The following is a 24,140-nucleotide window of genomic DNA, read 5'->3' on the forward strand; positions in this document are numbered from 1 at the left end:
GCTTCAATGGGCTAGTGTCCCTCTCCAACCTAGGCAAAACAATGAAGCTGTATTCACTGGAAAGACTTTTTGAAGAACACCTCTGGCTGAGGGATACCAGGCACAAATAATACAAAACACCACAGTGGAAATGGGGATTTGTTTGCTAAATGTTAGGATGCCACCTAGTCTGTAAATGCTGGCACCCTAGACTTTTCCCTGCAGGCAAGGCAGATGTGAAGAGTTTTCTCTGTAGAATGTAACCAGTCCAAGAAAGACCTAGATAATTAAATCAGGGGTCCACTAATAAGTGGCCTCATACAGGAAAGTTTAGAACTACCAACTGGCTGTTGGAACCCACTATTACATTACACCATATTCCTTAATTTTCACAACTGTGACACTTCATGCAAATTACCATACACTTATTTTGTAGAATGTTCTTCACCTTGGGTTTATCTTTACATTTCCTCGTGATTAAGTTCCAATTATGCATCTTTGACATGAAGATCATTGAAGTGATGCTCTTCTGCTCTTTGCACCCTCCAGCGGCACAGGTTTAACCTGTCTGCTACTTAATCATATTCATTTTGATCTGCTAGGCTTCTCCACTGTCAACTGCTACTTTTTCTCATTGCAATTCATCAGCATGCTGTAGAAAAATACTTAGAAACTAAGTACATACCTTATGAAACTTTCAACCTATGAATTTACTATTTTATTCAATGGGTTGTAATCTATTTTCATTATTTATTTCCAAGTTCAGATTACCTGGTTTTGACCAGTAGACATTCTAACTGGTCTCTGTTTTTCTCGAGTTGTCTCCATTACTTTATGAGGACCACTTTACTTTCTGGTACAATGGGATGTTCCAGGCTTCTCCCTAGAATCACCCATTTCTTTTTAAAAGGTGGGGTGGGGGCACAAAAAAAAAACAGTCCTTTTAGTAAAGAATATTATCTAGTATTTAGATGGAAGAACTGGACTTCGGGTGGTAGGGTATACTCATTGCTACTGGAGTGTAAGTGCTTATAGACCAGCTCAGAGGACACACAGAATTTTAAACAGATACACACAAGCATGTGTGCTCACAGCAACAGGCTGAATAAGAGGACCCCAGCATCAACATTCTAATCCCTGCTATCTGTGAATGCTTCCTTATATGGCAAAGACTTTGAAGACATGATTAAGTTTCTTGATATGAGGAGACTATTCTGGATTACACAGGTGGGCCAAGATGATACATTAAAAAAAAAAAAAAAAAAAAGTCAGAGGAAAGCAAAGTAAAACAGTGCTATGCAATTAGATGGATGAAGGGGCCAAATGCGCCCCCTGTAAGGAATGTTTCAGAGGCTAGAAACAGCAAAGAAGCTGATCCTCCCTAGTCTCCAGAGGAACCACTGCCTTTCTCGCACCTTCATTTTAGCCCCTAAGACTCGTTCAGACATTTGGCCTCAGAACTATAAGAGAATACATTTCTGCCATGTTGAGCTACCATGCTGTAGTACTTTGTTTCATCATCCATAGGAAACAAATACACACAGAGAAATATATATACAAGTGTACACTTTTTAGTCTGTATTTCCATATCTATGCAATTAAAAAAGCAAGAGTTCACATTCACGTTCTTTCTGTAAGAATATTTTCGCTGCTTTCAAGTATAAATGAATTGTTAATGAAATAATCACAAGACTTATCAAGGAATTGTTATTCCACTAATAGTGTTCCTCGTGATTGCAGTTCATCGAAATACACTCACTATTCCACTATAGCTAAGAAATTTGTATTGCTGAAAAGCCAAAAACAAAAACCATCCATTTCTTCCATTGCCATGGTTATAAAGAGAGATATTCAAATCTTATCATGTGCAGCATTTTTCCCTTTAAAAAGATATCTGACACATGCCTGCATATCAACAAGCAGAAAAAAACGCTGATGTCTGAGAAGAGGGTGGCCCAATTTAGCAGTGGGGAATTTAGAATTTCCCTACAACCAGCTCCTACTACCCTGACAGGCTAAATGAACAGATATTCCAAAACCAAGTAAAATTGGGACAGAGGGCCTCTCAAGAGTAGAGAGGGGCTAGGGGTGGCTCAGTTGGTTAGGTGACTGCCCTCGGCTCAGGTCATGATCCTGGAGTTCCGGGATCAAACCCCATGTGGGGCTCCCTGCTTGGCAGGGAGTCTGTTTCTCCCTCTGACTTCTCCCCTCTCATGTGCTCTCCCTCTCATTCTCGATCTCTCAAATAAATAAATTAAAAAAAAAAAAAAAAGAGTAGAGAGAGGCCAAAAACAGCCAGGAGACAAACAGGTAGAAGAAAGGCTAAATCTTTTGACTTCTAAAGGTTGAAAACAGCTTCAAAACCAAAGAGCAAAGCAGGAAACAAGCTACAAGACCAAAGGGAAGACAGTAGAAAAAGGAGACCTCAGCTCCTCATCTAGTCACTAAGGAGCCCTGCTGCCAAGCCAGTTTTTTACTGTGTGAGCACAAAAACAAGAGCTGAATTCATGGCTTTTTTAAAAGCCCCTGGGGGTCCATTCTCATTTTCCTACCAGCTGCTGTCTACTCACTCAGCCAATTTCCCGAAAGCTCAGTCCCCTGGGGCAGGGCAAGTGGGGGTTCTGCTGCTCCTCCAGGCATGGAGTCAGGAACCAAAACTAATGGGGGAGAGGGTGGCCGGTGCTCCAGACCAGGCAGAGTCACCCTGCTGCCTTCTACCACATGTGAAGTCAAAGGGAAGGATAAGGAAGCTTTGGGCCAATCAAAGGACTCCTCCCTTGATAATCTGCATCTTGGACCCATTTTAGTTGCCTTCTGAGCAAATGGGAAGATTCTATCTCCTTCTTAGAACTGTGCCCATACTGGGCAAGACTCTGCATTCATAAAACATTATGACTTGTTACAAAGAATGACAGAATCTTTTATTTTGAAGGGAGGGCAATGGAGAAAGTCAGTGGCTAGGAAACTAAATGATAAACACTCATTTGTAACAAAACCTCCATAAAACAAATGCAAGACATAGGGATCAAATTTTCCTCACAGCTCCTTCACTAAGTCACCAACTAAATGAAGTGCTGGAGAGCTTCAAAGAAAGAATTAAAAAGAAAATTAGCAACCAAATATTATCAATTCATAATATATCCTCTGCCTTTCCCACTATTTCATAGTCAGTAATGACTAGAGGGTGGGACCTTTGGCAGCAAACATACAGACCCAGTGACAGGATTTCATTTTGCCTTTCTTGCTTCCCTATCCACCTACTACCTACCACTTCCAATGCTCTGACCTGTGCGCTTCAGGTTTAAATCTCCTAAATGAAGCAGACAATATAAAGATCCAGATTTTAAAGAGAAAGACACACATTTTTAAGCCTTTGAACACATCTCCCTACCTATTTCAGGTCCTTACTCAGGAGGCGGGAGCTTTCCACATAGGCAGAGCACTGCATGACTACAGCAACATAAGGGAGTACCGCAAAGCCACACAGAACTTCAGAAGTCAGCCCAGCAAAATCAACATCCCTCCAAGGAAATCAGACTTCGAATAATAGCATTGGCAAATGCTCCTCTCTGTACTCAAAAAAAAAAAAAAAAAAAAAAAAGGGGGGGTGGGGGTGCAGGAAGACTAGGTACTGAGAACAATCAAAACCAGTATCACACAAAGCAGACAGACTACAGGCTTATAATAAGTGTTCCAAAATGTTTTGCTAAGTCCTTATAAATTCAGCAACCTCAAAAACTCTGGAAGGCTTGGCAGAAACACCACCAAAAAACTACATGAATGAAAACTATCTGCCTACTCACTTAAATCTAAGCTTTTCAAAATATAAATGTGTCTTTAATTACTTCAAAGGTTCCACCAAATTCTGAAAAAAATTACAACCACTCTCATGTTTAAAAAGTATGTCATTTGGCACTTTGACAGGAAGGAAAAATAGGAGCCAAATGTGACCAAGATGGAAACCATGAGAACTAAGTGTATTCTCACCTTAGTTTAATACATCTTTATTTCCCTTAACTTAAAAGTGACCTCTTGGGTGGCAGCTATGTATAGTGAAACACGTCATTCCCAGGAGTGGATCTTACAAATAAGACATGCTAAAGATGGTTCCTGTTTAAGGTAAGAAAAGCAGCCACAATTTTCCTCTCAAGGAAGCATGTGAGGGATCAAATAAAGCAACATTCTTTCCTACTTTTGAAGTCCAAGTCATTTACCAGACCCATATGTATAGAGAAAAAAGTGCTTCTGGGCAAATACAAGCATTCTAAAAGTCATAAAATTCAGGTTGTAATTTAAGCTGAAACGACACATGAACTCTTAGGGAGTAATGCAATCAGTGCATTAATTTCTATAAGAAAATATGCAGTCCAAAGCAAAGTGTCTCCAAACTCCTCTTGAAAAACAATGAATGATCATGAAATTTGTATAGAGAAAACTCTAAGGATCAGGTCAACCACCCTGGAGCTGGTTAGTCCTACAGGACATAAATCCAGACCAGACAATACCAAACATCACATCCCTAGCTGCTAACAAATGCCTATTATGAAGAAGTGTGCATGAGCTAAGATAAAAACAATGTTTTATAAAATACACATCTGTCGAGGCAAGGTACAGAAGGACACCAAATAGAACACTAGGTCCTGATAACAGAAATTTAACAAAAAATTCTAAGTCAATTCTCAGACAAATAACTCTAATTATCAATGGTCTTGATAAATTTTTTCACCAGATTTTTAATTTTAATTTAAAATCAAACACAAAAGTGAAATATTTATGTGGGTGCTTAATACCCCTGGTTAATCACCAATAAAGTCTTTTTTCTTTTCTTTCTTTTTTTTTTTTTTTTTCCAAAAAGTCCTGACAAACCAATATACATTAATTGCCAAACTTCCGACTGATAACTTCCCAGCATCCCAGCTTCAGGAAAGTTATGATGGGCAATTAATAGGTAAAAGACACTATACAAACTGACAAAATAATTCGGATTTTTATTTCAGAAGATCTCTGTTTTTAAACTTAAGCACTGTCAGGATACTCAATGGACCTTTAATACTAAAAAATTCCAATTGTACATGTTTAGATTTTGCAAAGACACACATGTGTAATCCAAAATGAGTAAACTTCTCAGAAACAAACTGCTTACATAAAGACGATAGAAGAAAGTAATTATTTCAGGACTTTTATGTCCCATTTGGTCAGTTATCTCTTCGGGGACATCAAGTTGTACACTGGTCTCTGACAGAGTTCATCTGCCTCAACCACAGAAGCAGGTGATCTAGGAACAGTCTTGCTCAGACTCATACCCAAGAAAGATAACATTAGGAGAGAGAAACATTCTAGAGTACTATTTGTGCTGGCCCAGGGAACATCTGTGATAAACTGCAGATTGCTGAACTACTCAGGCACACTGGATCAGATTCTTGGAACCTCATCTTGGAGAACCTAAATTTTTACTGTATTCCTCCAGCTGATTCTTAGGCATGCTGAAGTTGGAGAGCTATCAGAGCTCCATGGAGTATACAACTGAGCCCTCAATAAGTACTAAGAAACAGCAGGACAGCTCACAGAAAGGAACAAAGGCTGTTTCTCTTAGGCTACCTTCATCATTTGTACAGCAAAACTACAACCATGAGATACTGGGAAAAATGTACTCTTAGGATTTCTGGTTTATTATGGGTATTTTACACCTTGGTGTTAAAGATGTTAGCTGCTATTATCAATGGCTTTAAATCAGAACAGTAAGTGAGAACAATGCTATTAGCCATGAAGTTGTTTTTGGACCCAAGCAATGCAAGAAGTACAGTATGGAGTAATGTCTATTACTACAAAAGCCAAGTCATCCTCACAAACACTGAATTTTCAACAGACAATGCATGAGCTAAAGAATAAGAAGTGAATGCAAATTACCTTTGTTCTTAAATACAGAACACTGGAGAATAAATGATTCACTGAGATAAGTCTTAACTTTTATAGTTTTAAAGACATCTACACATACCCTACACCCCCAACCTACCCACAGTCTCTGATCATCAAAGCTTCTGAGGATTAGAGGCTTGTTCTATTTTTACATCTATAATTGGAATATAAAAGTCAAGTGATAAACTATATCTTTTTGGTTGAGCTCAAATAAAACTTAGTGTTTTATTAAGTATTGAGAGTTAATTTTAAGAACGCTTGATTGGGCTTGCTGGAAACCTAGAAACTGACTTGTTTCTGTGGAAAAATAAAAGTATAGTTCCAAATAATGATAGATAAACTTCTGGGATTCACATGAAACTCAGAGATTGTCTACATTTTACTTAGACATAGTAAAATCTGGTTAACCGAGATTGGTAGCTTACATAAATTTACCAATAAAGACGACCTATGTGAGTGATTACAGATCCCTAATTTTGGTTGAGGGAGCTGAAAACAAATCATCTTTTGTACAAGAGCACATCAGTTAAAAATATAAAGAGATGGTGATATTATTTGTTTAACACTTCTTTTATCTGGAACATAATAATGCAACAAACACATATCACGACAACAGAAAATAGATTTTCAGAGTATACATGTTCAAAAATCCATGAAATTAAATATATATACATTAATCAGGAGAACACTTGAGGGTTCTTGCATATGAACAAGTGGGGGAAATATTTTTATTTTCTAAGTCAGTAAGACTCCCAACAGTTTATTAGGGAGAGGAGTAACCAAGTGTTAAGTCTCCCCTGCTATACATTCCCTCCCCCTCCATGACTACAGCTATAAGGACTCACAATTCAGTAAGAGATGATGGCCAGTTCTAGGAGTACATATCAATCACCTCAATACACGTAGGCTTCAGAATAAATACTCCCTCAGGAAAGAAGGGTGACTGCACACAACTTGAGAAATTAATCTAACTCGAGCAACAAAATCAAAGGTAAGAACAGGCCAGACAGAGTCCAACTCTCCAAGAACTATCCATGTCATCCCATCAATCCCTGTCCTCTCCATTCAGCATGAACACTGGAAAGCCTACTGAGACAGAGGCCAGCATTTGCTGAATTTATTTCCACTCTCCCATTGCAACCTGGAAAAGGAGGGACGTAGAGAAGAGACAGGAATAAGTTAGGCAGGTTGAGATCAGGTATACATTAGAACATAGCCACTTCCAAGGCTCTCAAAAGGCTCTTAAGCAGGAAATCACTGCTTGCCAAAGCTTATGAGATCACCAAGTCAAAAATGAATGCACTTACAGGTGGGGTGAAGTGTGGGTGCAACCAGCATGACCAAGAAACTCAGTGACCTGTGCAGTAGTAAATGAGTCTTAGGTCAGGATCCTTCAGACATTTGTCATGACATGCTCATAAACCACTGAAGCATAAAGAGATGTAACCTATTTGGAAGATAATTTGGCTACTTCTTTTTTATTTATTTATTTGTTTATTTATTTATTTATTTATTTATTTCACAGACAGAGATTACAAGTAGGCTGAGAGGCAGGCAGAGAGAGGAGGGAGCAGGCTCCCTGCTGAGCAGACAGCCTGATGCGGGGCTCGATCCCATTACCCTGGGATCATGACCTGAGCCAAAGGCAGAGGCTTTAACCCACTGAGCCACCCCCAGGTGCCCCGATAATTTGGCTATTTCTGTCAAAATCTGAGATGGACACGTGCCTTTATCAACTCCGCTTGTAGGAATTTAGTCACAAAACCAACATATCAAAGAGGGCAGTAAAATGATACTTGTTTCAGCAAAACACAAGAAATAATTTACATGACTATCAATAGAGGTCTAATGACCTATTCTAGAATGCAATGAAATACATAAAGATTTAAGAAAAGAATAAGGAAGACTTTATGTGCTACTCTAATGCTATCTCCAAAGTACATTAAGTAAACACAGTAAAGTAGAAATCTGGGTAGAATAATTATTATTTCCAATTTGGGATTTGTTTGTTGGTTGGCTGTTTTTTTTTTCAAGGTTCTCCAATCTATGGATTCCTTCTGAGCATTCAAGGAGTTACAGAAAACATTTACACATTTTCCTGTAAAGGAAAATTGCAGGTCAATCTTACAAAACTAAAAGTAAAAATACTAAACAACAAATTAGCTAAGTAAATTCAACAATATATATTAAAAAAATAAAATTAAATAATCCATCACAACTGATCTGGATTTATCCCAAGAAAGCAAAGTTGTTTTAATTTTAGAACTCCATTAATGTAATGTACCATACTAACAAATTAAAGGAGCAAAAAAACCAATCTGATCATCAGAATACATGCCTAAAATTGATATTTGATAAAATTCAACATCCATTTATTATTTTAAAAAGAATCCTTAGAAAAGTAAGTATAGAAAAGAAGTTCTGTAAACTGGCAAAGGCATTAGAAACAATCCAGAGTAAACACCATACTTAATCATGAAATTCTCTTCCTACCTGTCCTATAAGCAAACAACACAAAGGTATTCATTGGTGGACCTTAAACCCTTTTTGGAAGATAATCCCTTCAAAATATCCTACGTATGTTTTCAGCATATTTTATAACATCTTATGTCATAACTTCCAAAGCCAGAAGGTCCATGAATTCCAAATGAAAAATCCTTGAAGGCTTTAAAAAAAAAAAGGTATAAAAATAAGAATGTATTCTATGGCACCATCTGATATACAGTACTGAAACAAGACTCTATACACTCAAGTGTTCAAAAAACTTAAATGTGTCCTCAGACGACAAAATAAAGTCCGTGCTCTGCAGCCCTGCACAATCTGGCTCCATCTCCTCCAACTTTTATCTCTCAATGATCCACTGCAGTAACCAACGCTATTCATACACTCAGCATTTAATGCCTTATGCCTCCACCAACCTTGTCCTGCCACCCTCTCTCCATCACACCCAACCAAGAGAAAAACAAGTCAAGATGAGTCAAGACATCATCTTTACTACTGATAAAGATGACTAGAGAAAATGAGTATAATCTATTATAAGAATTAGCCAGATTTCTCTAGCTAGTCATGGGCACAGCTAGACAACTCCAAACCATCCCAGCAGGGCCAGGTCTTGTAAGGCAGAAAAAGCCAAATGCAGCTGACTCTGAACAGAGAAGCCTAGCAGCTGCTGCATTGAAAATCTTCATTCTCCCCAACTCACCAGTCATTAAGTCACTCCTTTTTTCCTTTAACTAGAAACATGAGGCCAAGTAAAGATAAACTGTCTCACTAATACTCAACTCTTTCTTCAAGACGCAGTGCAAGTCCCACCTCTGACCTGAAAACCACCCCATCCCAGGTACCATTTATCATGCTATCCTTTCCTTGGAATTCCTATAGCACTTAATACTGTGCTACCCTTTTCATTTACAGTAATATCTGTTGTACTGATGAGAAGTCTATCAAGATAATATAAACAATAAGTCTCCTGATCCTGGGACTCTATCTTATCTCTCTTACTTTGCATCACTTAGATGCATGTCCTAACAAAATCGAAACTCAACTATTTACTGATTTTGAACAATTATTAATGTCAGAAAGTGGAGTATTCCATAGTTCAGAAGGAATGCTAAAATAAAGGGGAAACATAATTAAATGACCACTCTGAAGAGTCAGTGGCATGCCTGGTTAGAAGACAAAATACAAAATACAAAGAAAAAACAAAAGCCAAGAGAACAGACAGGCAAGAAAGAAGTGAGAGAGGGAACTACAGTTATTTAGAGGTGATCTGGAAAAGGCTCCTTTGAGTGTCAGAGTAATAAAGTGGAAATCATAAAATGGAAAGCTGTCCAACAAAGAACTGAACAAAACAATTCGTGAAAACAAATTAGGAAATGCATAAATATACTAAGGGTCACTTCACTATAGGTCATCAGCTGATCCTGAACTGCTTGCTGCCTCTGTGATATTGCTCACATAACAGAGTTGCCAAAAATCGAAGGGGTAACTAAGTCATTTTATACTCTCTTTACATATAACCAACAGGTCCCAATTAGATCCTTATTAGAGTGCCAAGCCTAACTGAAAAGAACAATGAAGATGATTTAAGGAGCTGAAAAATGAAAGTTCTGCAAAGAGTAAAAACGCTCTGGACAAATACAAAAAAACTCGAAGGCATAATCATACTCTTTAAGTCTAGAAGTTAAAGAGAATATAGCAAGTAGACATTTTACAGCTCCACTGAAAAATGATGAAATTCAGCAACAGAGAAATCCTATCTAAATACACAGGAGAAACTCTAAACACAAGCATTGTTAATGAAGCAGACGTAGAAACAATATGATCTTTTTTAGTCATCTCAATACTTGGTAGTCCACATAGTTGTCAACAAAATGGGACAGTAATACAGAACACAGTCACACAGAACATGTTGCTACAATTTAAGCTATCTAAAAGCAACAGAAGATTAAAAAAACAAGTCATAAAAAATAAATATACACACACACTATTTGTAGAGCAAATATTCCTCTAGAGAGAGCTTTAAAATTGTCATTAAGGTATTTTGTTTGTCCTGAGTCAAACAGCAGATAAATCAGGTACCTGTCTGACGAAAATATTTCTAAATCCCAGTCGACAATATATGTGCTTCCTCCACTGCCCATAGCTCATTCCTTCAAGTACATAACAGACATTACCAGCTTTCCTGATAAAACTATAAAATCTACAACACTGGCTTTCATTCTGGAAAAATTTTGTATTAGTCTCAAAATGAAGAGAAGTCAATTTAAAACCTTGTTGTGCCTATTAGAAACTTCCTTCAACATTTTGCCCAACATTAAAAAAAAATTAAAAGTCTTTGGTTTTCTTTAAAGTTGGCAAGATATGACAATACAAACATACAGCCAAAGGGATTTTTTGTGGAGAAAAAGAAAATACCATTTTGGAAAAAATGGCAAACCATATTGCAAATGCAATATGCAAGTAAGATGTCTTTTTTTAACTGGGTAAAAAGATCATTCTTAGATTGGACTTGGACTTATTTGTTTGACTCTCAAGTTTATGCTTGAATCCTTCCACAGCACACTGAAGTTTGAATACCTCCAACTGCTGAAGAACTGACTAGCCTAGACAGCTCTTACTGTTTAGTTTAAAAAAAAAAAAAAAAAAAGACATTTCTTTTATTTGAAAAAAAAAAAAAAAAAGATATGTATGATTACAAACTATGAGCCACAAGTGCCTGGCTAAATAACTTCATATATTGTATCACCTTAATCCTTACTAGCACTTGAGATCTAGTTTCCACTGTCAGTCCTATCTCAAAGAAGAGCTAGAAGGGCTACAGATCACATCAGGCCACAGGGGAGGCCAAGATTTGCCATAATCTTTGGAAGAGTTCTGTTTAGACCATATACATTACCACACATTACAATCCACAAAGAACTTGACCCCCTTAATTTCTGCTTCTAAAGCTAAAAAATTCCTTCAAAACTTTTCTCATGCGCATACCAGGTTCTTGAAATTTTCTGTGCACCATGGATTCTCAGTTTATGAACCTCAGGGTTTTGTTTTGCTTTGCTTTGCTTATTTTATACATACACAACTAGCAACAACTGAAATGCAAAGCATAAACAAAACAAATTCAATTCTTTTTCAAAATTACTCAGAAAGAGAGATGAGTCAAGGTGGCGGAGGGGTAGCAGACTGAGATGACATCAGGTCATAGGAGTTCAGCTAGATAGTTATCAAACCATTCTGGACACCTACAAACCCAACAGAAGACTGAAGAGCAGAAGAGCAGCAATTCTAGAAACAGAAAATCAACCACTTTCTGAAAGGTAGGATGTGCGGAGAAGTGAATCCAAAGCGACAGGAAGATAGACTGTGGTGGGAGGGGCTGACTCCCAGTAAGCGGTGGAGCAACGGAGCACAAAATCTGAACTTTTAGAAGTGTGCTCCTCCATGGGACATTACTCCAGAGGCCAAACGGTGGTGGACTCCTTGCAGGGACAGTGTGGTCTCAGGTCCCATGGCATCATGGAAGGATTGGGAGTGTTTGAGTGTAGCAGTGCTCACAGGTATCCGAGAAGGGAAGGAGCCTACAGAAACAGAGCCAAAGAGTGAGCTCTCAGCTAGGGGTAACCTTAAACTGTGATCTGTGGCACAGTCGGACCACTGCTCTTAGAGCAGAGACCCCACAAGTAGCAGATTTGGCGAGACTCCACTTCCTTTTCTTGAGCCAGGAATCTGCTGGGCTTGGAGGCTCCAAACAGGACTGTGTGCCAGAGACAGAAATGCTCAGTCACAGGCCGGGTAAGTTTGGAGCATGGCCAGAGACCAGGGAGACAGGAGTGATTGAGCACTTTTTTCGAGGGTGCTCGAGAGGAGTGGGGTGCAGAGCTCTCGGCTCCACGAGGCTAGAGACTAGGAGGCCGCCATTTTCATTCCCGTCCTCCAGAGTTCTACAGAAAGCATTCAGGGAACAAAAGCTCCAGAGCAAACCCAAGCAGATTACTTAGCCTGGCCCCTGGCAAGAGCAGTGCAATTCCTCCTGGGCAAAGACATTTGAGAATCACTACAACAGGCCCCTCCTGCAGAAGATCACCAAGAACATCCAGCCAAGACCAAGCTCACTGATCAAGGAGAACAGGGGGATTTCAGAGGAGGGGAAAGCAAAGCATGGAATTCATGTCTTTCTCCCCATGTTTCCTTAGTCTTGAAAAGTCAATTACATTTTTTCAAATTTTATTTTTTCCAATTCTAACTTTTTTAACTTTTCCTCTTTCCTCTTCCAACATTTTTTAACTAGTTTAACTTAATACCCTTCTTAAAAAAAATATTTTTAATCTTTCATTAATATAGTCATATTTATTCCTTCATTGTATCTAACTTTATTTTTTGGATACATATAGGGTTTTTCCTTATAAAAAATTTCTGGGATACAATTTCTTCTAATAGATCAAAACATACCCTAAATCTTGCACAGGGCTTTGTTCTAGTCTCCAGCCTGAGCAAATTCTCTCCATTTTCTTTTCTTTCGTTTTCCAACCAACTTATCTTATCAATTCCTTTTTTTTTACAACTGTTTTAAAATTTTCGTCCTTACAGTCATATTCCATCCCTTCATCATGTTAACCCTTATTTTTGTATATACATGTTTTTCATTCCTTAAAAAATTTTGGGAGGTAGTTTCTTCTAAGAGACCAAAATACACCCAAAATCAAGTGGGTGGCTCTGTTCTATTCACCTGTCTAGTACGTGTATATATATATATAAATATATATATATATTTAATCTAAAAAAATATTTTTTAAACTTCTTACCCCCTTTTTTCTCCCCCAATTTGGGGTCTCTTCTGATATTTCTGGGGGCTTTGCCTCCCTTTAAGTATTTTACTCTCATTCATATATTCTTATCTGGATAAAATGATAAGGCAGAAAACTCACCACAAAAAAAAAAAAAAAAAGAACAAGAGGCTGTACCGAAGGCTAGGGACCTAATCAATATGGACATTAGTAATCTGTCAGACCTAGAGTTCAGAATGATGATTCACAACATGATAGCTGGGCTCGAGAAAGGCATGGAAGATATTAGAGAAACTTAACCAACCAGCAAAGAATCTGTACTCAGAAAACTATAAAGTACTCATGAAAGAAATGGAAGAAGACACAAAGAAATGGAAAAATGTACCATGCTCATTGCCTGGAAAAACAAATATTCTGAAAAATGTCTTTGCTACCTAAAGGAATCTACATGTTTAATACAATCCCTATCAAAAAATCAATTTTTTGAAATGGAACGAATAATACTAACATTTATATGGAACCAGAAAAGACCTGGAATAGCCACAGGAATGTTGAAAAAGAAAGCCAAAGTTGGTGGCATCATAATTCCAGACTTCAAACTCTATTACAAAGATGTCATCATCAAGACAGTATGGTACCGGCAAAAAACTGACACACAGATCAATGGAACAGAATAGAGAACTCAGAAATAGACCCTCCTCTATGGTCAACCAATCTTCGACAAAGCAGGAAAGAATGTCCAATGGAAAAAAGACAGTCTCTTCAACAAATGATGTTGGGAATATTGGACAGCCACATGCAGAAGAATGAAACGGGACCATTTCCTTACACCACACACAAAAATAGACTCCAAATGGATGAAGGACCTCAATATGAGAAAGGAATCCATCAAAATCCTTGAGGAGAACACAGAAGGCAACCTCTTCGACCTCAGCTGCAGCAACTTCTTCCTAGGAACATCATCAAAGGCAAGCGAAGCAAGGGCAAAAAATGAACTATTGGGACTTCATCAAGATCAAAAGCTTTTGCACAGCAAAGGAAACAGTTAACAAAACCAAAAGACAACTGACAGAATGGGAGAAGATATTTGCAAACAACATATCAGATAAAGGGCTAGTATCCAATATCTATAAAGAGCTTAGCAAACTCAACACCCAAAGAACAAATAATCCAATCAATAAATGTGCAGAGGAATAAAATCTTAAAAAAAAAAAAAAAAGGGGGGGGGTGGAGTGCCTGGGTGGCTCAGTGGGTTAAAGCCTCTGCCTTCGGCTCAGGTCATGATTGGGATCGAGCCCCACATTGGGCTCTCTGCTCGGCAAGAAGCCTGCTTCCTCCTCTCTCTCTCTCTCTCCATCTGCCTCTCTGCCTACTTGTGATCTCTATTTGTCAAATAAATAAACAAAATCTTTAAAAAAAAGAAAGGAAGAAGAAATAGGCAGAGGACATGAACAGACATTTCTGCAAAGAAGACATCCAGAAGGCCAACAGACACATGAAAAAGTGCTCCACATCACTCGGCATTGGGGAAATACTAATCAAAACCACAATGAGATACCACCTCACACCAGTCAGAATGGCTAAAATTAACAAGTCAGGAAACGACAGATGCTGCAGAGGATGTGGAGAAAGGGGAACCCTCCTACACTGTTGGTGGGAATGCAAGCTGGTGCAGCCACTCTGGAAAACAGCAAGGAGGTTCCTCAAAAAGTTGAAAATAGAGTTACCCTACAACCCAGCAATCATACTACTGTTTTACCCTAAAGATTTTTACCCTAAAGATATTTACCCTAAAGATACACAAATGTAGTGATCCGATGGAGCATGTGCACCCGAATATTTATAGCAGCAATGTCCATAATAGCCAAACTACGGAAAGAACCTAGATGTCCATCAACAGATGAATGGATCAAGAAGATGTGGGATACACACACACACACACACACATACACACACACACACACACACACACACAATGGAATACTATGCAGTCATCAAAAGAAATGATATCTTGCCTTTTGCAATAACATGGATGGAACTAGAGGGTATTATGCTGAGCAAAATAAGTTAATCAGAGAAAGACAATTATCATATGATCTCCCTGATATGAGGAATTTGAGAGGTAAAGTGGGGGCTTGGGGGTAGGGAAGGAAAAAATGAAACAAAATGGGATCAGGAGGAAGACAAACCATAAGAGACTCTTAATCTCACAAAACAAACTGAGGGCTGCCTGGGGAGGGGGGAGAGGGTGGTTGAGTTATGGACATTGAGTAGAGTATTTGCTTTGGTGAGTGCTATGAAGTATTTAAGCCTGAAAATTCACAGACCTGTATCCCTGGGACTAATAATACATTACATGTTAATTTTAAAAAATTACTCAGAAGGACAAATTTAATGAAACAGCAATATTCATAGAGGCCACATTATTACAACATGAAGCAAATATATCACTGAAAAGACTAGGAGTTATCAAGCTGGCCTCATAGGCTGGGTCCTTCCATCTTGGGTATTCCATACTTGTATGATTTGCTTGCTATCCCTCTAGGAATGTTGGTCCTGCTTTCAGTAGTTTAGTCAAAAGAAGTAGGCCTTCTTCATGTACAGAGGAAAGAAGAGTTATAAAAATAATGAAATTTACACATTTCAGTACTTTCTACCAAAAATATAATACCTCATTAAGAAGACAGCACATTTATAGTATAGTTTCCACCTGTATTTGCCTAGATTTACAGACAAAATATCTCAATTCAGTTCTAAGAAATATTATTCTCTAATTCTAATCAACATCTCTTGTTATACTTAATCAAAATAATGTTTTACTCCTTAAAATCCTGGAGTACTTACTTTCTTATTTCAAGGACTCAGTGGCCTCAGAACCAATTCAGAGCACAAGCAATGATTTCCTCCTTACACTGCTACTTCATGAGCAACCAACTACTCTTAACTTCTCTCTTTGCAAGGCCTCCCTTGATTTCCAAAGCTGCTGGAGAGCAGAGTGGCTCTGCACTGGATGTTTTTACCCAGAGAGGCACAGAAGACCCCTGTGTCTATAACTATTCTCAATTCACTCAACTCACTGGTCTCCATTTTACACCCAAGACACCCCTTTTGCATATTTTGAAACTCTAAGAAAACATAACATTATAAAAAAAAAAAGTGACACATATTACTTCATTGAGCTACACAACAGACTATTATTATAATTAATGTGGTTTTTAGGTCAGATGTTTTGCTTTAACAACCTAAAAATGTTTTTCTTTTTAAATCTCAGCCCTGAAATGTTTAAAACAGACCACTAAAAACAATTTGCATGACCAACTTATTACTCATTGACGTTCAACTCATAAATAGGTTCATTCATGTTAAAAGCTATTTTTAAATGTGCCTAACTCATTGCTTAGAATCACTAACAATTAAGCATTATACTTCAGTGGAATCTTAAAAGTTTAAAATTATATTTCTCCCATCTCCTTCCCAACTCCCCCAATTCTGCCATCCTGAATATCAACATTATTTTAAACTTTGCTGTCTTCTATTACAGTAGCTTCATTCATTGATAGTTCGGAAGTAATGCTTCTGAACACTCTGGCATCTGACTTTTAAACTCAGTTATTCTATCAGTCAGGTTTTGGCTACATATAGATGTATGAGCACATCCAGCCAAGCCCAAAAGGTTTCCCCAAATGAAATCAGGGGTAGATCTACACAGAGAGGGTATCAGCACCCCTACTGGGCCATTCCCAAAAGGACCAGAGGACTCACTGGCAAGGCCTTGTTCTCTCTCCTCTCTTCAGCCCTCTCCTTAGCATGCACCCAATCTACCCTGGTGAGAACACACACCAGGTTGCCAGAATGACAATTTATTATTCAAGCAGGGAACTTAGTTTATATTCTTTTAAAATGACAGCCTAGAGTTATTAAAGACGTGAGTACCACAAACAGACTTATAGCTGCAAAATATAGTAAGAGGTCTGTGGGAAAAGTGTCCAACCCAACATGCAACAGTCAAGCTTGTAGGATTCTTGAAATAGATAGCAAGTTAAAACATGTGAAGCCAAAAGGCTTACCCCTCATTTTGACACACCTACTGGAAAGGCATCAAGCTTAATACAGTACTTACTTTTTTGTTTAAAGCAATAAGTAAACAAAATAAGCAGAAGCTTAATGGCAGAGTAAAAGCCACAGCTGGGTTAAACTCCTGGTAATATAACACTTGGTATTTTCCCTGTCCATTTTTTCCAGAGAGTTTAAGGTACATTACTAGCATGATCTCATTAATCCTTCTTACAACACCTTATGAGAGGAGCAGGCAACAAGTATTTTAATCTCCCTTTTTAAAATGGAAAAAAAAAATGTGATGTATAACTTTTCCCAGGATTACAGCTGGCACACAGTCCTACAGTCAGGGAAACAAACAGTTGGCCTGACTCTCAGTAAACGGTGGACTACACTGGGCTATTTTAAAGGAAATGCTTCTCACTGGGATAAGACAAATGGGAACACATTGTTCCATAAAGTCTTTTACTTGACTTTCTTTTCATGTAGGTTCTAAGACCTATCAAACTGGGATTCTATTTCAAATCGTCTATAAAATTATCTTCAGATTACTAGCAGTAAAATGCTGTAACCACACTAAACGTAGACAATGCTTAGCTCTTCTTATTCATACACTTAACTATTTTCAGAATACCTAACACATACCAAATTTACCTTGCTAAAGTCTCTTAACTATGAGCTGGTCCATAGGTGCCTGAACGCCTTTGACTTTTAGAACAACAGTGTTCTCTTCAGTATTTCAACCAGAAAGTTAAACAATAAAGGTGCCTAAGTGGCTCAGTCAGTTAAGCATTTGCCTTCATCCCAGGGTCCTGGGATGCAGCCCAACTCAGGCTCTCTGCTCTGTTTGTCCCTCTCCTTCTGCCCCTCCCCCCCCTGCTTTCTCTCTCTCAAATAAATCTTTAAAATAATAATAATAATAAAGAAAAGGCATATGACCATGTATATTGACAGGAGTGATTCCTTTACACTTACTAAAAATATACACAAACTGGGGTGCCTGGGTGGCTCAGTCAGTTAAGTATCTGCCTTCAGCTCAGGTCATGACCCCAGAGTCTTGGGATCCAGCCTGAGTTGGGCTCCCTGCTAAGCAGGAAGTCTGGTCTCCCTTTCCCTCTGCCCCTCCCCACCACTCCTGCTCTCTCTCAAATAAATAAAATCTTTAAAAAAAGAAAGAAAGAAAAAATATCACTAACTGCCAAAAGAGTCACATGATTAAGTTAGTAACCAAAAGTAAAAAGCACACAAAGATTACCAAATTACCAGGTAATCCGGAAAATCAACTGACTGGGTGGATAAAAACAGTATTCTCTCACACTTAACTTGCTTCCAAATGCAGAGTTAGGATTAAGTATTGCAGGCCCACTCATATATTCCCAGATGCTGTGAAGGGAATTGCTTCCAACATCCAAGAAGTTCAACAAGAGGCTGGTGAAAGATCTAATCTAAACCACCGAAACTAAACTGGTGACCCCTCTAAAGAGCTAAATGGGCAACTACACCCATGGAAGACTTCAGCTCCTCAGGACAGCTAGATTTACAATGCAACAAGGTGTAGAAATGCATATCCATTTCCCTATAATTCCTGAAACTGCCACAGAAAGAAGATACTCTTGGTTTTCAATTGTTTCAAATTGTTCCAGAACCCTTGGAGAAGGTGGTGAATACACCATACCCTTTTCTGAAGGGAAACAAATATACCTACACACACCCACAGAAAATACTATATACTACTTCAAGATAGCCACTGCCCTCAGTTAAGACCATCCTATATTTTTACCCAGTAACTGAGAATTCCCAACTCCAAAAAACTGCTCCCAAGTCCAACTCTGCCTAATTAGGATATTAAGACACTGAGGAAGATTTCACAAGCAGATCATAAAGTATTTGAACTTTATTTTTAAAAATAGAACTTGTATGTCTAAATGGACTGTCCTCATTCAAAGAGTCTCCCTAGGAAACCACACTTGTTATTTCAGGAAATCCTGAGCAAATCATTTAGAATTCCTGTTCTGAAGTAACTTCCAAAACCAGTTTTCACCTCACGTAGACAGGGGGATTCCTTACAGACACACCTCATGTCTCACTAAAGAAAGACTGTGTCCCAGCTTGCTATCACCTGGCCTACATAGCAAACTTTCAAAGTTGTAGCCTCATTCAAAAATAAAATCCACCCACAAAAAAATAGTTCCATCACTGCTGTGGGTAATTTTTTAAAACGCAATGGAGGATGTAAATGTAATTCCAAAGTAAAAAGATCCAACAATGTGTTAAGCTACTGTAAAATCACAAAAATAAGTAAAGTCTACTCTGAAAAGAATAACATTCTTTAAAATCTTACTGTTTTGATATAAAATTTATTTATTTAATAAACATGTCAGGTGGCGGGGCGGGGGAAGCTAATATTCAGTTTGCTTTCCAAAATGCCTTCTCTTACTGAGATCCATTTTAATAACAGCTTTAAGGTCCTGAGTAAAAAGTTATATCATACTCATATATTCTTTTAAAAATCCCTTTCCCACAAACATTCTTTGTTCAAGTGCCTGACAAAGTAAACTACCTTAATGAAATCCTGAAAACAAAACAGCCAAATTTAGATTTTGAAATCCACAGTACAATGTGAATTTATGGAATGACCAGAAAACAATATAAATTTCGGGGGGAGGGGTCAATAATGAAATACAAAGTATCCATGGTTTAGGTCCTATTAAAAATTATGTTGGGGGCGCCTGGGTGGCTCAGTGGGTTAAGCCTCTGCCTTTGGCTCAGGTCATGATCTCAGGGTTCTGGGATCGAGCCCTGCATCGGGCTCTCTGCTCAGGAGGGAGCCTGCTTCCTCCTCTCTCTCTGCCTGCCTCTCTCCTTACACGTCTGTCTGTCAAATAAATAAACAAAATCTTTAAAAAAAAAAATTATTCTGTACTTACAGCTTATTGTGTCCATTTCTAAAATGAGGTAACACTATACCTTATTTGTTCAAGGTATGGTATTCACAGAAATGGACTAATAAGCAAGACAAATTTCAACAAGATAGTATAAGATTAAATTAATTCAATGCCCTTGATATTTTTAATGTTCATCTGTAGGAAAATTCAATATCCAAATTGTTATACTATTGGTATCATTAATATTCATGTTAATAATATTAGCCTTGTCTATCATACTTCACAGACCTGAATTCCTGTTAACTTACCTATAACTTAATGTAAATGGGTGTAATTTAAAGTAAACCTAAGGAGCTTCAGAAATCTGAAAATACTAATCATAAGGAGTAAATATTCTGAAAGGATGAATTATTATTATTATGCATTTGTAGACACAACAGACACATGGTCTCCATATGAATGGCCCACAAGGGTTTTTAAAACCCCTCCAAATTACATGTAGCTTTAATAATTTAAAAAGTTTACTTCTGCTAATAATATAATAATACTAGTACTTTTATTTTATTTTTATTTATTATTTTATTTTATTTTTATTTATAATTTATTATTTATTTATAATTATTTTATATTATATATTATAATACAAATATATACAAGTATGCAAGGTAACATTAATTATTTCTTAACTATCTGGTTTTTGAAATGAAGCAATAACATGCTCGGCAAAAGAGGGGAAAAAAAATCTTATTTACTCTAATATATCTAAACACCAATAAACCAACTTACCTCATTTTCTTAAATTTATTTGCAATTTGAGCCCTTCCATGGAGCTTGGTAAAAACTTCAGTGTTCATAATTGACTGTAACCTTCCTACCAGCCAATCAGACATAGCTTTGCCATTTTACAACACTTTCCATATTCGAAATTTCAAAGATTTTATTTATTTATTTGACAGGCAGAGGTCACAAGTAGGCAGAGAGGCAGGAAGAGAGATAGGTGGAAGCAGGCTCTCTGCTGAGCACAGAGCCTGAGGCGGGGCTCGATCCGAGGACCCTGAGATCGTGACCTGAGCCGAAGGCAGAGGCTTTAACCCACTGGGCCACCCAGGCGCCCCTCCACATTCTAAATTTCAACATCCTGACATGTTTCCTGCCTGATCACCTTCTTTTAAAATATACAATTACTGGGGCACCTGGCTGGCTCAGTAGCATGCGACTCTTGATCTCAGTCATGAGTTCAAGCCCCACAATAAGTCTGGAACCCACTTAAAAAAACAAAGTAAAATAAATAAAAGTACTATTACCAGCGGGAGAGTCTGTGTTGTGTGAATGGAGGTCTCAGTTCTTGGATTCCCCATGAAAGATTTATGTGAGGATCCACACTCTAATATAGACAGCCAGAAAGAAAGTAGCAAGCACAAAGCAATTCATTAAGGACAGTACACTCTCAAGATGGGAAAGCAGGCAGGCCCAGAGGTGGCAACCACACTTGCCAGGGGTGTCTTTTTATGTTTGCAGAAGGTTATTGCTAGGGCAGTGTCCAACTGAGATTGTTTCCAATCATCTAAGGGACTCCTCCTAAGGGCTGGTGGGGGTGTAGTTTCTGGCCCTACAAAGTACAAATACAAACGGAACTGTCAGAGCCATCTTCCCCTGTAGGGGGTGGAGGGGGAGGTCAAAACCACAATAACAATATATTATAATGAAGCCACACGATACCCTGGGACAGCCATTGAAGAGGAGAGGGCAGATTCTGCACCTGTGGCTCTCCATCAGTCCGTCAGCCCCAGGGTGCTGGAAGCAGCAAGGCCAAGATGTTAAAAGCCACAAAATCAGGATATTGTGCCCTCAGGCTTCTAAGTGTCACCTATTTATCACCACTTTCGCCTCCAGGTCATGTCTAACTGCCTATTCTATCAATACCTGCTTTGAAAGGGTCAAAAAATAAACCTCTCTCAGATGTCTGATTGGCTCAGTCAGTAGAGCACACAACTGTGGATCTCAGTGTTTTGAGTTCAAGCCACATGTTGGGCGTAGAACTTAATTAAAAAAACAAACAAATCTTCCCTACAAAAGAACTCTGAAAATTAATCAGTTAAGGATGAGAAGATATAGCTCCTAATTGCCACATAAATAGCAATTATACACCCTAGGGAGTACATTCCTTAACTAGTACATTCAAACCTCAGATGTGCTGAGGCAGAGATGATTCAAAACCAAAATCCGGTACCACAACTTGAAAATACTCAAATAAGGATATTCCTGTCTAGGTTTCTGGTGAAAAACAAGAAAATGACTCAGGTTAGCTTAGGCAGAAAAGGTGCTAGTTGTTGGCAAGGTTTCGGGGAGCTCGCTGTCCTGCAGATGCAGGCTCAGACCAGGACCAGGCAGGGCAAAGCATTGCCAAGGTCCTACAACAGAACAGCCTTACCTGCTGGGATGCTGCTGGGGCCACTGCTGCAGCTGCGACTCCACCACTGCTGTGGACACTCACCTCCATCCACCTAGGCTCTGGCCCATACATACCATCAGCTGGACGCCCATCAACCAGTCCAGCTGCCTCCACCAGTCAACAGAGGCAAACTGCAGAACTCAGAGCTCCTTAGAATCATGAGCCCTACCCGATGGCCAGAAGTGGGACTGGGTACATCCGTCTCCCTTGGGCTTTAGCACAGGGAGGCTGAGTCCAGTTTTCCATTTGCCTTGGTCTACCACAACAAAAAGAAAACTGGGCACAAAAAAGATAGACATCTACCACAGAAGGGTCTATAAGAAATTAGAATTGTAGGGTAACTTCCAGATCTAAAATACTATGAAGGGTTCAAGTAAAGCTTTAATGCTTATCACACTAAACAGAGAAGAAAGGTATGAATCTTACTGATGAAAATAATAAGGAATGAATAGTCTAGTACCTCAATCTATTTTCATAGAGAATGAACTGATGGAAGCTACTCATTAAAAAACAAAACAAAAAAAAAAAAAAACCCAAATACAGAATTCCACTGTCAATTAAGTTCCTCTTTTATTTATGTATTACAGATTTATTTATCTATATACCTTTTGGAATGGAAAACAAGTGAATTGCTTTTCCCCAATAAATGTTACATAAAATATTATTATATTATTTAGAATAAATAACAGGAGGGGAAAGGGAAGTCTATGAGAAACTTCCAAGTGTAGGCAGAACAGACATTTTCTGCTACATTACAGAACAGTTACAGAGTCAAATTTTGACTCAACATACGTAATTCCTCAAACACTTCAAGGAATCCAAACAATGGAATAACATCTACAGCAAAAGGGTGAGCTCCCCACCACTGGAGGTACAGGAGCAGGCTAGGCAGCCAACATTAGGAACACAGTGCAATGAGCTTGTGTCTCCTCAAAACTTGCATGCTGAAACTCTTAATCCCAATGTACTCACACCTGAAGGTGGGCCTTTGTGAGGTAATTAGGTCACAAGAGAAGAGGACAGAGGGCTGAGTAGCTCTCTTTCCACTAGGTGAAGACAGCAATAAGACATCCCTCTGTAAACCAGAAACCAGGCTCTCACTAGAAAATGACCATGCCACCACCCTGAACTTGGACTTCCAACCTCCAGAACTGTGACAAATGTTTACTGTTTAATCCAGTCTATGGTAATTTGTTATAGCCCCTCAGACTGACCAAAACACACAACATGAAGACTGCCAGTGCTAAGTTGGTACAAAGAGAGTTCTGAAGGGGGCGGAAAAAGGAAGGCTGAAATTAACAATATAAAATTCTGAATTTGGACTAAAATATTGACCAAATATAGGGCTGCACAGACATGAGCCTTGGGTATTTGGGGGACTACCTAACACAATCTTAGATTTCAATAGAAGAGTAATGTCCAATATTCAATCTACTCAGACCACCAGAGAGTCCTGAGTTCTTGGGGTTTCCCATTTTAAAAAGGACAAGGACACACTTGAACGTATCTAGCTAGTGATGACCCTGAGAGCAAAGCATCTGAAAACTGTCTGGAGAGCAGAATTAAGAT

General features: G+C 38.5%; 1 protein-coding gene across 5 annotated transcripts in view; it reads right to left on the minus strand.

Annotated features, from left to right (window-relative positions):
* The window catches only part of PSD3 (pleckstrin and Sec7 domain containing 3), a 733,176-nt gene that overhangs the window by 478,403 nt on the left and 230,633 nt on the right, over positions 1-24,140 (minus strand). Inside the window, exons 1-2 of one of the 5 annotated variants that reach the window (XM_082715142.1) lie at positions 751-877; positions 428-631 (exon numbers count right to left, since the gene is read on the minus strand). The exons of the other annotated variants lie outside the window; for them this stretch is intronic. Coding sequence (XP_082571268.1) covers positions 428-493 — 66 coding nt within the window. The 5' untranslated portion in view covers positions 494-631; positions 751-877. Of the gene's footprint in view, positions 1-427; positions 632-750; positions 878-24,140 lie in introns of those variants that run through there. 5 annotated transcript variants of the gene reach the window in all.

Source organism: Mustela nivalis (assembly GCF_964662115.1).
Source record: "Mustela nivalis genome assembly, chromosome: 20".
Classification (NCBI taxonomy): Eukaryota; Metazoa; Chordata; class Mammalia; order Carnivora; family Mustelidae; genus Mustela; species Mustela nivalis.